Source organism: Copadichromis virginalis, linkage group LG5, assembly GCF_057382275.1.
Source record: "Copadichromis virginalis isolate Kocher_CV1m ecotype Utaka linkage group LG5, C_Virginalis_male_GT1.1, whole genome shotgun sequence".
NCBI classification, from domain to species: Eukaryota; Metazoa; Chordata; class Actinopteri; order Cichliformes; family Cichlidae; genus Copadichromis; species Copadichromis virginalis.
Window position 1 is genome coordinate 8,471,377 of NC_140622.1, and position 15,333 is coordinate 8,486,709.

The following is a 15,333-nucleotide window of genomic DNA, read 5'->3' on the forward strand; positions in this document are numbered from 1 at the left end:
ATTTCTGAGTACACAGGAATGTGAAAAAACAATTTCCTAAGGCTCTATGTAAGCCTGTGAAAAATTCAAAAACAAACTGTTTCCATTGAAAGTATCAGTGTAAGTGGAGTACACTTAATGTACTCACCATCAGCACAAGAAACCACCTTGATAAAAACAGGTTTTGGCAGTTGACTCACGTGGTGTACTTTAGGGTGACCATATTTTGATTTCCACACAAGAGGACACTTGGCCCGGTCATGAAGAACTTTAATAATACCGTTTGCTTCAAGAAAACTTTAACATTATTAAACGACGAAAACTTCTCTATGCGGTTAATGAATGGTGAAATAAAAAAAAAAAGTCATATAGGCTTTTACAAGTCAAGTGCAAAAAAAGAGCACAGTTGGTCACATTAGTGTACTTTTAAAATTAGTTGTAAAATGCTTACAATTTAAATGCGGTTTTTATAAATGAAAAACAAAAACTAAACAAGTCCGATTTGCAAATACTACTTTACAGTGATATCGGTAGCTGTATAGGTACAAAAATCTAGAAATTTCCTGAAAGCATCCAGAATCCTGTTGCAGTATGGCGACGGCACAGCTGATATTTGCGAACATGATCTACAGTTTGCATTCGATGTCAAAGAATGTAAATATAGACCATTATTTTATTTACAGTGCGTCTTACACGTATACAAAGTATTTATATATTAAAATAATAATAATAAAAATGATAATTTTAGTGGGCATTTATTTTTAAATGCAACGTGTACAGCCGGATATCCCCCTACTGACAGGTCGCGCTCTGAGACACCGGAAGTAATCGTCGCTTTTGGTGACGCTGCATTAGACCTCAAGACATGGACCGGTCTAGTGAGTACATTCCTTTACAAAACGCCGAATTGAATGTCATTTATGTGCATCTTTGGTTTTATTCATGTCGTGTAAGCTTTTGTTGAAATGCAGGTTTTATCGTCGGTGGAAAAATACCGCTCTGTGCTCGCAGTGTGCCGTTTCCTGCTGACGTTAGCTTGCTGGCTCGTAGCTAGACCTGCACGAGCGAGCGTTACATGAATGAATGAATTGTATGTTGAGAAGCTATTATAGAAATGTATTATTCTGTTTATTATATATTTAATTTTGTGTTTATGAATTCACCTTTCGAGCAGCAGCCGGCGTCAGATTACTTAGTCCATGCTGTGTGTCCGCAGGGCTGTTCGGGTTGTTCTTTCTCAGCCTGGCTCTTTCCGGAGCTCAGGCGCTCACACCGTCACATTACCTCTCCCTGTCTGATGTGGCCCGACTGCAGAACCTCCTGAGCCAGCAGTTCACTGACCTGGAGTCCGCATACTACTCAGTTGTAGGTCTGACCAAGCTGGGAGCGACAGTTCCCGATCACGAAGTGAGAAAAACAGTCCTTCATTATTTGCATATGTAATATATGGACTCTAGACTCCCATCGGTCTTCACTATGTGGCTGTTTTGCATTTGTTTGTTTTTAGGATGTGTGCCAGTTTGTGAAATCTCAGCTTGATTCCACTAGTGTTGATTCACTCTTCTTTGCTGCTGAGATCAGTCGTGCCATTTCAGGATGTGAGGTATAAAAATATTTTATGGTGTCTCTCTGTCTGTTATCCCTTCTTTCTGTTAGAGATAAGTGTAACAGAAATGCATGAATTACATTTGTGTGCATTGTTTTTGTTTTTAACTCTTTAGATCCCTGTATCCAACGAAACCCGCGACCTCCTCCTGGCTGCAGTCAGTGAAGATTCGACCATGACTCAGATTCATCGGGCTGTGACTGCTCTCAGCTCTCTTGGGCTTCCTCTTGCTTCCCAGGAAGTTGTAGGTTCCTTGACAGCCCGGATCAACAAAGAGGATAATGTTATGGCGTAAGTGTTAGATGCTTTTCAGTTGTCATTACCAAAAAAATACAATAAAAATAAAGAGAGTCTATGCATCTTATTTTACAATAAATGGGTGTTCTCTTTGGACAGCATCACCATGGCTCTGCAAACAGCATCCCAGCTTTCCCAGCAGGCAGAGCTCGGAGGAATACTGGAAGAAATTGAGGTGAACTTTAAAACTACCACCAGATGGTGCTGTCTCACTATTTTTTGATTTATAGCAAGAAATCCTATATCTTCAAAATGGGCCCTATTGTATTTACTTATGGTTTTATATTTTTATTCTTTGACCCTAAAAGGATTGCTTTGCATGATGTAAAGCTGCAAATGATCCACATTTGTGTTGCACTAGGCCTTGGGACAGCCTCTTTGTTCAAATGAGGCATTTTAGTTTCCTTCTGGTTGGCTTCTTTTTACCAGTCACAAGGTGTGAACAACAGATGAGCTGAGCAAGTCAGTGATATCCTCTCTCAGTGACAGTAAGGAGTCGGGAGTAAAAAAAAACCTCTGAAGTCTGAACTTTTGACTCGGAGGTGTTACTTGTACATATGCTGACCTTGGCTTTGTTTAATAAGAGTATCTATCACTGCAACAATATGCACGACAGAAATTAAGGTAAATTCTAACTCCCCTTCTGATGGCTTTTCCCTTCCAGGATCTGACAGCTCGCTTGGATGACCTCGGTGGCCTCTACCTCCAGTTTGAAGAGGGACTCGAAGCAACCGCCATGTTTGTGACCGCTGCTTATTCCCTGTCAGATCACATGGACATGGAGCCTCCTATCAAAGAGGTCTGATATCTGTTTGTGAGGTGCTGTACCAGCTGAAGTTATATCGATTTGGCTTGGTATTGATGGCAAATGTTCTCTTCACACAGGATCAGGTCATCCAGCTGGTGAATTCTATCTTCAGCAAGAAATCCTGGGACTCTCTGGCTGAGGCTTTCAGCGTGGCAAGCGCCGCCGCTGCTCTGTCCGGCAACCGCTTCCACGTACCGGTAGTCGTCACTGCCCAGGGCCCAGCTACTGTTTCCCACAGCCAGCCAACCCTGCAGGTACACATGATGGATCGTGTTCTATCTACAGCCCTCAGTGTGGTTTTTAATCACCTCACAGTCACATCACCCTGTCTCTCTCTCTTTCTGATTCACAGCTCCTTGTCACTGATGTCATGTCTCAACCACTAGACTCAGCCAACGTGGTGGTGGAATCTGCATACGCTGTGGCCTCGAAGGCTGCTATTCTCAACCAAGCACCATTCACAATTAATGAGTATGTATAAGAATCCAGATGTGTTAGCTGTACAGTCGTCTCTCAAGTTCCCCAGAAGTTGAGATTTATCCCCAACGACAGGGTAAACTCCAGTATTAAAGCAGACAGTTGTCATTGGCTGTAGATTGTGTTTCTAATCCTCTTTACATAATATCCCAACGTACTTTCATTTTACAGTAAATTGTGACTGCAACCCCAGCTGTTATACTGAGTTCTTCTTATTTTCTCCTTTTCAGCGGCATCTTTGAACTGAACTTCATGTCCAGCCAGCCAGCCAGCGGATATTACCAGTTCACCATTGCAGTGACCGGGGACAGCCGGCTGGTTGCCAATCATGTCGAGGTACGTTTTTTTTCTTGCTGCATTTAGCTGGAATTGGCATGCACAATAATAGTCATTGTTATTTTTCCAATCAGTGGTTCTTTATTTAGGTTTACAGTGACTCCTTTTCCCTTTTGTCAGGGGTATATGTAAAATAAATCATTGTAATAACACACAATCAGAACAATAAGAAAAGTAGTCTTAGACCCCCCCTTAACTAATATGAAATATTTGCCTGAGGCCTGTAGTCTGCACCTAAGGTCACTTTTAATTGCTGCTGTTTTGAAGCAAATATGTGACTCGTTAGTGTTTGCAGAGCAAAGCAACAAGCAAATATGAAAAAGTCAAAAAAAAATTTTTTCATTTTTTCTTTAACTAAAAAGCTTAAAATACACACAGCTCTCTGTTAGTCACATGTTATGTTACGTTAGGGCAGTGGTTCCCAAACTTTATTTTGCTGGGCCCCCCTTTGTTTTACAAGAAAAATGTTCGCGCCCTGCGCGCGCACAAACACATCCTCCAACCACACACACCCATATTTTGCTCCATTGCGGTTTATTTCACACCTCAAACATTTAGTAAACAATTAAGCAAATACAAGTAATCTGCAATAAATTACAGGTAATAATAAAATAAACTACTAACTCTTGTACGGTACGTCCACACCTACACGGGTATTTTTGAAAACGCAGCTGTTTCTATGTGCTTGGGCCTTTCGTCCGCACCTAAACGGCGTTTCAAATCACCGAAAACTGAGATTTTTTTTAAAACTCCTTTTTTATGTTTACGTGTGGACGAGGAATACAGAGTTCGTAACACAACGTCAAAGGTGTGTGCCTTTTTTTCACGTCACGCTGTGCGCCACGTTATTGTTTACGTGAGATGAATTGCAGAATGGCAGATAGAGACAAAATACTGTTAATCTTCAGGTTTTACATGTTTACATATACACACGCAGTTACTGTCCCTCCATTTACAAAGGCAGAGGCGTCACAGTGGGATTATTTTACGTGTAGTTGTTTTTTTTCCTGTGTAATAATATTCAACATTACTATCAATCCATTTTTCAAAAAATGCCTCTCTGTGCAAAATGGGTTTAAAAACAAACAGCTGTGGGATCCTGTTTGTCCGTGATTTGAACAGCCCAGCGCTGCTCCCGACGCAGGGAAAACCAATCCTGCAGGGGAGACCTACCTCGGCACTTGTGCAGGTGAAGCCAAAGGGCAGACATGCTTCACCATATTTTCTAGTCTTTGGCTTAGAATGAAGTTGGTTTGGAAACATATTCCGCGATGCTTCATCTCCTGCTTTGCGTTTGTGTGGGCGCCCCGTGCTAGCAGTGTCCAAGCCTCCCCCCCCCCTTTTCATACCGCGCCCCCCCTGCAATGGCTCTGCGCCCCCACTTTGGGAAGGTCTGCGTTAGGGCATGTCGCGTCTCTTTCTTCATCCTCGTCTTTATATGTAGCCACAAACATCCTCCCAGCTGTTGTACTGTTATTCTACCTTGAAAGATGACATTACCCAGAATACCATTCTGTAAATATGAAAGATTTGGAAAGTGTTCATATTTCAAACACTGTTACGTGCTTTGATTTCAGGAAGCTGTTGATTATTAAAGCAAAACTTATGTGAATAGGTGGAGATGTTTGGCCATAATGTACATCTACCATGTTTGGGAAAAACCAAACACGGCACATCAGCACAAACTCTTCTTCTTTCTGGCAGTAAAGTTTGGAATGGCTGAAAGAGAAAAGAATCAACATGTCGTAAAGGTCCAGTCAAAGTCTAGAACTCAACCTGATCAATATGCTGTTGATCTTAAGAGAGCTGTGCTTAAATTAATGCCTTAATCAAATATAGTCAAACCTCAATGAGCTGACGCAGTTTTGTAAAGAAGGGTGGGGTCAGAATTCCTCTACAACGATGTGAGAGACGGATAAAATCGTACACAAAACAGTGACGGTGGTTCTGCTAGCTGTTGAATGTTGGGGTGTGCTTAGTTTTGAACAGCGCTGCATAGACTGCATAGAAAACTTTCCTTTTAATGAATATACTACAAGTGTAGCTTGAGCTTCAACTTCTTAAACTGTGTCCACACAAAATGATTCCCTTTGAAGCTGACAGCTCATCGCTTGCACACGTTCCAGGCTCCAGTTGCCTAGGTAACCCTTTAATGCATTTACTACTAGGTCATATCTCAATCGAAAGTATCCTGCACTCGCATTGGTACTCGCTTTCCGCCAACTTTGCATCCCAGTGATTATTTTACTCGATCACTTTCTGTGGGCTCTGGTCGCTACGTGTGGATGCAGCTCTAACTCCTGTAAAATCCACAATAGGCATTTTGGTTTATTGAGTGCTGTTTGACTTATTATTGACTTAATATTCATATAATTAAAGAAATTACTGCATGTATGCTGATACATCTGGTGTACTGCCCATCCCACTAACCAGCAGGCTGTTTGTATTAATGACAAAGGGCCTGCTGTTGGGCTTGTGGAAACGGTGGTCCTCTACAGCTTCAGGAGCTTTCTTTCACTGCTGATGTTCAGTTATGGCAGAAATCAGAATAGTTTTGGTCAGTAATGAGTTTGCAATTATTAACACGAGTGCTCTACAATCTTTATGTATTTCCTAACTTAAAAACATGTTTGTTTTTTTCAGCAGATTGAACTTTAGCTACAATCTAACTGAAAACCAAATAAATAAAACTTGATCAGGGAGATGTGGTTATGCAGATGATCTTGTTTTCTATATAATTAAAAACAAAAATTAGAAGAACATATTTGTGCAGCTCTTGTTCATTCATATTGAGACATGACAAAGCTGGAGGGTGGGGTATAACAGGATACTGTGCAGTATGTGGGAACAATGGTGCACGTCATCAGACAGTCTCTCCATGGAGACTGTCAGGATATTTCACCTGGTTGTTCGCAGGAGAAGTGCCGTAAAATGCTCTGTGTCCAATGGAAAAGGGAACACGAGAGAGAGAAGTACAAAATCAGGCTGCTTTCTTGGCTCCTCGCAGCTGGCCAGTCACGACATGAAGTGGATGTGAACCCAGTTACAGAAATCGTTGGACAGACCACTCTAACGTGGTGCTGGTGTGTGTGTGTGTGTGTGTGTGTGTGAAGTACCTGCTGCACCAGTTTAAAATTTGTGTTCATTCAAGTCCAGCAGCTTGGAGAAGGAAAGCAGAAGAAGGAAAGGAGAAGGAAAAACAGGGATCCATCATTTCTTAAATGAATAAAGAAATAATTATGTTTATAAGGTTCTCATCAGCAAGTATTTTATTTGCCATGTACTTTGTGGGGAAAAAAAAAAAAAGTAAAATCATATGTCAGTCCAGCAAACCTCTGATCCGAGGGATGATGGCACCGTCTTGAAGTTGGCACTTGTAGTTCTCATTTTGCTCTTTTGCAGTCTCGGTGTAGTCACGTATGGACCAGCTCTCCATCTGCTACACGTTTTGGTTGGAGTGGCCCTCCGGGGCTGCTGATGCAAGCTTTGGTCCAGCTACTGTTGAGTTGGATTCTGCGATCCTCTCTGGGGAAGCAGCTGAATGCTGTTGAGTTTTTCCACAGTAGCATATTAAACCATATTAAGGAGACATTTGAGCAGTGATTAAACTTTGAAAACAAGAGTAAAGGGATTGTCCACTCCTTTTAGATCCATCACAGATGTGTAGAATGTGATTTGCATCCAGGATAATCTGTTCAGGCTTTAATATACCCGGGCTGCCTGCCCGTGTGCAGGCTGTGTGGGGAACCACTGAATTCTCATTGCATTGTTTGTGCACACACTTTGACTACTGTACTCATGACTCTGCTTTGTACTCTGTCTCCACCTGTAGCTTAAAGTGAAGGTGTCCACAGAGGTGGCTGTGACCAACATGGACCTCTCTGTGGTGGATAAGGACCAGAGCATCGGCACAAAGACCACCAGGTTGGAAATCAAATTTAAAAAGTGGTGCCAGCTTTTGTTGATCCACCGTAAGAGGAAAGTAAAATACTAAAAGATTTTCATCTGTTTTTGTCTTTTCTTTTTGGTAAATACACATGCAGGGTGGACTATCCTTCCAAAGCTAAGAGCTCCTTCACAGCAGACAGCCACCAGAACTTTGCCATGTCCTTCCAGCTGGTTGACATTAACACTGGAGTGGAGCTCACACCTCACCAGGTGTGTAATCAGAGTGTGACAGGAACACATGTCTACAGCAAACTGCTGACAGAACACTTGTTTCTGACTTCGTCTGCTTTTATAGTCTCGTTTGTGACCATACGGCCCTCATAGTGAACGTCTAGTCAAACGCAAGAAGACACACACTGGTTATGGCAGGAGGGTGAGCTCAAACCCTCACCTGATGTCAAAAACCTGTTTCTTGTCCATGTTGCAGACCTTTGTACGGCTGCACAATCAGAAAACTGGCCAGGAGGTCGTGTTTGTGGCCGAACCCGACAGCAAGAACCTGTACAAGTTTGAGTTGGACACAGCCGAGCGGAAATCGGAATTCGACTCCATCTCTGGCACCTATTCTCTCTACCTCATCGTTGGAGACGCCACTTTAGAGAATCCCATCCTGTGGAACGTGGTGAGTGTCTGAGGCCTGTTGGCGATAGCGAGTCCTCGCTGACGTAAACCCTGCTCACCCACTTTTAATCTTTTGAAAGGCCGACGTCATTCTGAAGTTCGTGGATGAGGAGGCCCCGGCAACAATTCAACCTAAGACTCTTTATGTACCCAAACCAGAGATTCAGGTACTAGTTATGCTCTCTTAACATCTCATTTACTGGCTGATGATAGAATGAAACCAGCTTGATTTTAACAATCTCCTCATGTTTGTGCAGCATCTGTTCAGGGAACCTGAGAAGAAGCCCTCCACAGTGGTTTCCAACACCTTCACTGCACTCATCCTGTCTCCCTTCCTGCTGCTGCTCATTCTGGTAGTAATAATAATAATAATAATAATAATATGTTTGTACAAAATGTTTCCCTTTTTTTTTTTTTTTTTCCACTCTCCATCTAGCTGTGGTTTCGTATACGTATGGAAGTAATTTGCTATTTAAAGAGACACACCTACAAACAAACCTATTTCATTATCAGTCCAAGCTTTCCCTGATAGCTCGTCCGCCTGTGCTATTGCTCTGTGCAGTGATCTTTTTTTCCCCTGTTGAAAAGCTCTTCAGTACGAAGCCTTCACAGACAGTGAATGAGACTCTAGTCCACTATGACTATAATACTTGTTTTAATTTGAAATCACAAAAGCTATAGTGTATTTTTCCCCTGGCATTTTCAGTGATGAATAATAGTCATTGTTGCCGTGGATCAGTTCATTGTGCGTTAGGTGGTAAACAATTTTTTTGGCTCTTTTGTCCTCTTGCAGAGGACGAAAAATCACATTGTGTTTTATTCCCCTCTCTCCTCTGTAGTGGGTCAAGCTCGGCGCCAACATCTCCAGCTTCAGCTTCTCTCCGAGCACCATCCTGTTCCATCTGGGACACGCAGGTTAGTCCCCGTGTTTGAAATGAAATCTTTGCCACAGACTCGACTTTTTTCCAGCTTCTCTGCCTGCTGTTTGCCCGCTGTTGTTCTACACGATGAGCGAATTGCTGTAAGAACAGCTGACATTACGCAGAATGATTATTCTAAGTATGCATTATTCATGAAATTCCCCAAACACCTCTGTGACATTAAGTCAGTTTTCCATGTGCGGAATTTAGCAGCCAAAAGAAGCAAAAATTTAAACCCAGAAAAGCACGACAACAGGAAATGCAAATTTCTGCTCATTTCCATCATCACTATTGTTGTGCAAATTGCTCTCCAAAGTAAACATCTGGTGGGGCTACATCTCCCATGAAGTGTCAAAACCACTGAAATCGAGGGCACTTCATGATGACACAAAAGTGCGACAGGCAATTGTGACAGGAAAACAATGCAGAATTCTAGCAGACTTAGCTCTGTGCGTTTTTTATCACCACAGAGTTCAGTGTTCTCATCACGCCACACAGATCCGATGCTTCACCTGCCACAGTGCTCTCTTTAAAGGGAGGTTTGTGTTTTAGGCATAAAAAATTTCCTTCGAAGTGCCGTGTCTCCCGATGTCTCTGTGCACACGTGGCAAAACCTTCATGGCTCTGTAACAGTTTAATGTAATTTTTAACGCAACTTAAAACATTTTCGTGGAACATTTGTGCTTTCTTAGTGGCCGCTTCCCAGAATATAAAGGGAAAAATGTGTGTTCCCCAACCAGTTAGCAAATGTTGGCTGGTTACTGCTGGGTGAAACCAGTTGCACAGGGTAGTGTTTTTAGAACCAGAATGGGATAGGAAACCTATCTCATGTTAGTGACTGGCAGCAACCTGCCACAACTACTTGCTAACTGGGTCGGGTTCAGTTTTTCTTAGACCAGCGGCTCCCTGGGGATCACTAAACAGTCACTAGGCTGAGGGAATCTTAGAAGTTTAAATATTTAAATATTGGACTCATTTAGTGTGACCCGTAACAAGTGACTGAGCCCATAAACTCATCAGCAACGTGTTTGCAGATGTCAGGACAGAGCGTGGTTTCTGTAAGCTTTGTAGGATGAGCCATTAGGAAGAAGCCACTTGTTAAATGCTAGTTGAGTTGGCATGTTAATTAACCAGCTAATGTGATCCATGATACTAACACATGTAGGCTATAGTGTAAGTTTTAGAGTGAATGACGTGACAGCACAATGGCTACTACAGCGCAACAGGATGGTGGCTGCAGTTCTGTTAATGGCTGTTGCTGGCTGTCCAAACCACAGGACCACTGTAATACTTCCAGTAAAAATATTAAAGGTTTTATTCTATAATTATTTCCTTTTGTTACCATGAAGATATATGTCAAATTCAAAGGACTATGGCTCAGTATATCATAGCATTGGAGCATTCTATATGTTGTGAAGGAGTGGAGATGGGGAACTTGGCTGGGTGGTCATTAATGTTCAAATCTATTTGGCTGTTTCATTTCAGCCATGCTGGGCCTGATGTACGTCTACTGGACCCACCTGAACATGTTCCAGACTCTGAAGTACCTGGCAATCATCGGCGGTGTAACTTTCCTTGCCGGAAACCGCATGCTGGCCCAGAAAGCAGTGAAGAGGTACGCCTGCCAAATGCGACTGGCACAAATGGCTCCTAGAGAGTCCTTAATGGTAGAGAGAAAGCCTAGCCCTTTTCCAGATAACAAGGACTTCAGTGCTGTGAGGCTTCTAGGTAGTTCTTATCTCCAAACTTGAGGGAAAGTGCCTATTCTATATTCGTAGCTGTTCAGTGGGCCTGCAGAGGCTAATTTCGATATCAGGCTCTCTGCCAGTAGAAGAGCTTGTGCATACTTGGAAAAGGAGAGAAGAACAGCAGCAAGATCTAAAGGAGTGAAAGCAGTGATGATATCAGGGGCAATTTCTTCACCGTGATTATGTAGAGCTCTTTGAGGGCCAGAGTGAGCAATTTGTCTCTGACTCGAGAGCTCGCTTTGTAATTGTCCGCCTTTACCTCTTGATCTCACAACAGCCCATTTAACAACGTAGAAGATTTCAATTAACGATTTCACCAATGTCATTCTCCAACTGAGGACTTTGTCCCTTCTTCCAGGCTAGTTTTTGTCTCGTGAAGCTCTTTTCTTTTCTTTAACCCTTCTATCCACACCTCGCTGTGTCTTACAGGATTGCTGCAGAGCAAAGTAGTAGATTGGCAAAGTATAGAAGCCTTCGATAAAGCCTCCCCCATATGTAACAAATGAGTCGGTTCTGCTTCCAGGCTGAAGTAAGGGCATCCTCACAGACTGCATCCACTGCGCATTTCCATAATGTCTCGCAGCGTGCATGGCTGTGTGGTGCTCATTCTAACTCCGAGTGTTCACATGTACTTGCTGCCACCCCCCCACCCCCCCTCTGGTTTGCCTCTTCACTCATCCCACCACGATCACTGCAACCATAGCCATGCAGCCACTTGGACAGTCCCTCCATTGTGTTGTCTAACACTCGTGGTTCTGGTTGTACCATTACATTTGAGAGATGTGTTTTGTGTCCATGTCCGTGCATCGTCCACGACTTGAGAGATTTTGGTCATGATGGTTGCTCTGTGTTTTTGCCTACTTACACTGTGTTTTTGTGGTAGGGTGCACAATCAGAATGCATGATCCATGATTTGTCAGTGATCAGGTGCTCAGTGAGAACCCAGAGAGGTTCTCATTCATTCATTCATTGTCATGTCTGTAATAACTAATGCTTGTTTTTGTATCTCTCCACAGAAATCAGAAAAAATAGGGGCAAGAAAAAAGAAGATGATTGTTTTGTTGTTTCCATCAAAACCTTGTTTTGTTTTTTGTTTGGGTTTTTTTTGTTTTTTTTTTAAGAGAAAATGGGACGAAAAGTTGAAAACTTCAAAGCATGCAGTTTGTCTGTGTTGCCAAATGGAAGAAATTGAAATATCACCACGTCTCTGGGAGTCTGGAATAACACTCAGTGCAGAGGACTGTGGAGCTACTGATCATTGCACTTCATCTTCCTGTGAGATTTGTTTTCTTATTGCGAGCTGTTTTTGTTGGTTTCTTTTTTTTTGTTTGTTTGTTTTTTTAAACCTGGGTTTGTCCCGCCCCCCTCCTTATTTTATTTTATTTTTTTTGGTACATTCCTCTTTTTTGTCCCTCAGCTCACCTCGTAACATTTTTCAACTGTTAATGAACCATATTGGCAGTAATACTGACACATGGAACATTTCTGTGGCTGTTTCCTATTTGATACAGAGTCGATGTCTCTGAGAAAGTCTGTTAATAAGTAAAAAAAGAGGGCAATTTGAGGATGTTTTTGTAAAGAAGAACAGGAAATAAAGGTGCTGGGGAGGTCAAGTCTCACGTGTTTCTTTCTTTTTCTTATTATAGAGAAGAATATGAGCTCAGTGGGTTTTTTGTGTATGTCAAATTGATTATATATATATCTCTTATATATTTTATTTTTTGTCATCACAGTAGGGGAGAAAGAAATGATATTTGCTTGGGTAAAAACATTCTTCTTTTTCCAGCTACAATCTAAAGGTGTCTCCTAAACACATTAGATAAATGATAAATGTACTTGCACTGCCATAGTACTTTCTTAATCAAAGTCACACTGCTGCTTTTAAAAGCTACACCTTTAGTGATCCCACAGACTCCACTGAATGCATCAGAGGCCATTCAGGGTTCAGTATCTCACCTAAGGACTCTAAGGTGCTTGAACTGGAATAGCCAGAGATTGAACTACTAACCCTCTGATTGGTAGATGACCTGCTCTATCTCCTGAGCCACAGCAGCCTCGAATTTATTGCAGGTCTGAGTGGAGGGCGGCTACATGTACTGAATGCAAATGAGCAGATTGTGGGAATAAAAATAAAAAGCACAGCATAGGGAAAAAAAAGTGGAGAGTTCGCTATTTTGTAGTGCAGTCAGAATATAACCTATTACTATAGCTTATATAAGATAAAAGATGAATACTTTTATCTCCAAAAGTTAGGAATTTATTGTGAAAAATGCTTCGTCTGATAAAAATATATCACAGAATAAAATTATTAGTATTTTAAAAAAATTCTCTAAGCAAGGAGCTGAAAGAAAACGAAACCAGCAGTGTGGCACTAAACAAAGTATTTTATAGTTATCTGAAAACTGCTTTACATCTGTATTTACAAATGGACGCCAGCATTAAGTGAAGTAGCTGTCATCATTTTGTGATGTTTTCAGTAAGTCTTGTAATCATTGATGCAGAGAAAATGACCTGAGGGAGATTTATTGTCCTTTACGTAGAAGGCATCAGTGTGTTCACAAAGAGCCAAACATGTTTGGCTCTTCTCCTGCACACAGTGGAGCAGGCTGGAGGAAGCATTAGGAACAGAGAGCAACTTTTATCCTAAACATTAAGAATCACTCATAGAAATCACATCAAAAGCTCGTCACTTGGACTCACGTGGATTGTGGATAACACACCCTGATTAATTCAAAGTCAGATCAAATGACAGGTTGCGAAGATTATTAATCCATAGAACCGATTCATGGATGATTCAAATGTCGGGTACTGGTGTTTGTGCATTATGGATCAATGGCAGAGCTTAATGAGAGTTCTAAACGGAGCAGAGCTGTTATTAAGACAATGTTAGAAGCAGCACCTGTGCTGCCACGAGTCCAGCTGCCTGCTGGGGTTTGTTCCTCAGTTGTGCAGACAGTACCGTGATTACACTCCCCGCTATTGTACACACATGTGTGTCCCTTAAAGGGATATTTTTTTTAATCAGTCTTCACACAAGATAAAAACGGTTCACCTTCCCAGAGTTAAGGTGCTCCGTGGTCCCTATGGAGGGATCTTTGAAGGTGTTTCACACTCTGTGAAGTTGTGTAGTCTATAAAGCGTGCCCATGATGGCCACAGTAGACAATTACAGGCTAATGGTAATGCCAGCACATACTGTAGTGTAACAGGTACAGAACACAGCAGAATGACATCCAGTTAATCTGCAGTGTTTGAAGAGTCGCATTAGGCAGCAAAAACTACTAGTTGCATGCGACTACAGCAGACTTTTGAAACACAATGTCTCTTTTCACTGTTATGCTGATGATATTCAAATCTACCTTCACCTGACTGGGGATGCTCTATCCTCACCACATCCTCTGTTTGACTGTCTGAGTGATGTCAAAGACTGGTTATCACGTAACTTTCTTACTTTAAATGGAAAGAAGACAGAAATTATTGTTTTTGACCGAAATATGCCTCTGGGACAATTGACTGGCACATTTGGGCCTGTTGCTAACTACCTTACTGATACTGCCAGGAATCTTGGAGTTTTCATGGACAGTTCCTTCAAACTTGATAAACAGGTCTCTACTGTGGTGAAAACTAGCTTTCATCAACTACGCCTAATCTCTAAGGCTAAACCCTACATACCACACAAAGATATAGAGAAACTCATTCATGCTTTCATTACGTCAAGACTGGACTATTGTAACTCACTCTACTTGGGTCTACAATCTTCTCTTCTGCAGCGTCTGCAGCTGGTCCAGAATGCCGCAGCACGTCTCTTGACCGGCACTAGAAAGTTTGACTCTATCACCCCTGTTCTGAAAAATTTACACTGGCTTCCTATCAAATATCGAATTGATTTTAAAATTTTATTGTTTACTTATAAAATTTTAAACAATATGGCACCTGACTATTTAGCTGATCTCCTCTGTCTGTACAGCCCTCAGAGAGCACTAAGATCATCGGACCAACTGCTCTTAGTACAACCTAGGTCTCGGCTGAAGACCAGAGGAGACCGTGCCTTTGCCGTTGCTGCACCCAGGCTATGGAATACTCTCCCTCTTCATATTCACGCGTCAGATTCCATTCAGTCTTTTAAATCACGTTTAAAAACGTATTTGTTTGATCTGGCATTTAAGGCGAATTAGGGTAATTTACATCTGGCTCTGTATTTAGATTATGTAATCATCTTATATTTTATATATTTGTAATTTATATTTTATTGTGATTTTATCTGTATTGTGATTTTACTGGAAAGCACTTTGGTGTACTTCGGTCTTAAAAATGTGCTATATAAATAAATTTTGATTTGATTTGATTTGATTTGATTGACTTCTTTTTAAACTCGTAAAATATATTATTGCTTCAAATATGTACTTCATTTCCATACAAGCTTTCTAAATATCACATCTTTTGTCTCGTGAAACATCTTGAAATGTTAAAGAAAAGGTGCAGATGTACAGTAACATCAACACGCACGGCCATTTAACAGGCCATCAAGGTCGCATCTGTTAATCATAGCAGGAAACCTGTAACACAGAGTTGGCATTTATAATGCAGACGTGGC

General features: G+C 41.6%; 1 protein-coding gene across 2 annotated transcripts; it reads left to right on the forward strand.

Moving 5' to 3' along the window:
- Nucleotides 1-776: 776 nt before the first annotated feature.
- Nucleotides 777-12,353, forward strand: rpn2 (ribophorin II). Of its 2 annotated transcripts, XM_085455736.1 has the most exons (18): nucleotides 777-857; nucleotides 1,196-1,386; nucleotides 1,487-1,582; nucleotides 1,701-1,876; nucleotides 1,982-2,057; nucleotides 2,547-2,681; nucleotides 2,768-2,944; nucleotides 3,043-3,161; nucleotides 3,398-3,503; nucleotides 7,336-7,427; nucleotides 7,547-7,661; nucleotides 7,879-8,073; nucleotides 8,153-8,239; nucleotides 8,330-8,425; nucleotides 8,912-8,987; nucleotides 10,478-10,607; nucleotides 11,170-11,269; nucleotides 11,757-12,353. In XM_085455736.1, exons 1-17 carry the CDS (start codon nucleotides 845-847, stop codon nucleotides 11,219-11,221), a joined length of 1,932 nt encoding a protein of 643 aa, XP_085311862.1. In that variant the 5' UTR covers nucleotides 777-844; the 3' UTR covers nucleotides 11,222-11,269; nucleotides 11,757-12,353. The 2 variants fall into 2 exon arrangements, with proteins under 2 accessions (XP_085311862.1, XP_085311863.1); XM_085455737.1 differs by lacking the exon at nucleotides 11,170-11,269.
- Nucleotides 12,354-15,333: the final 2,980 nt, after the last annotated feature.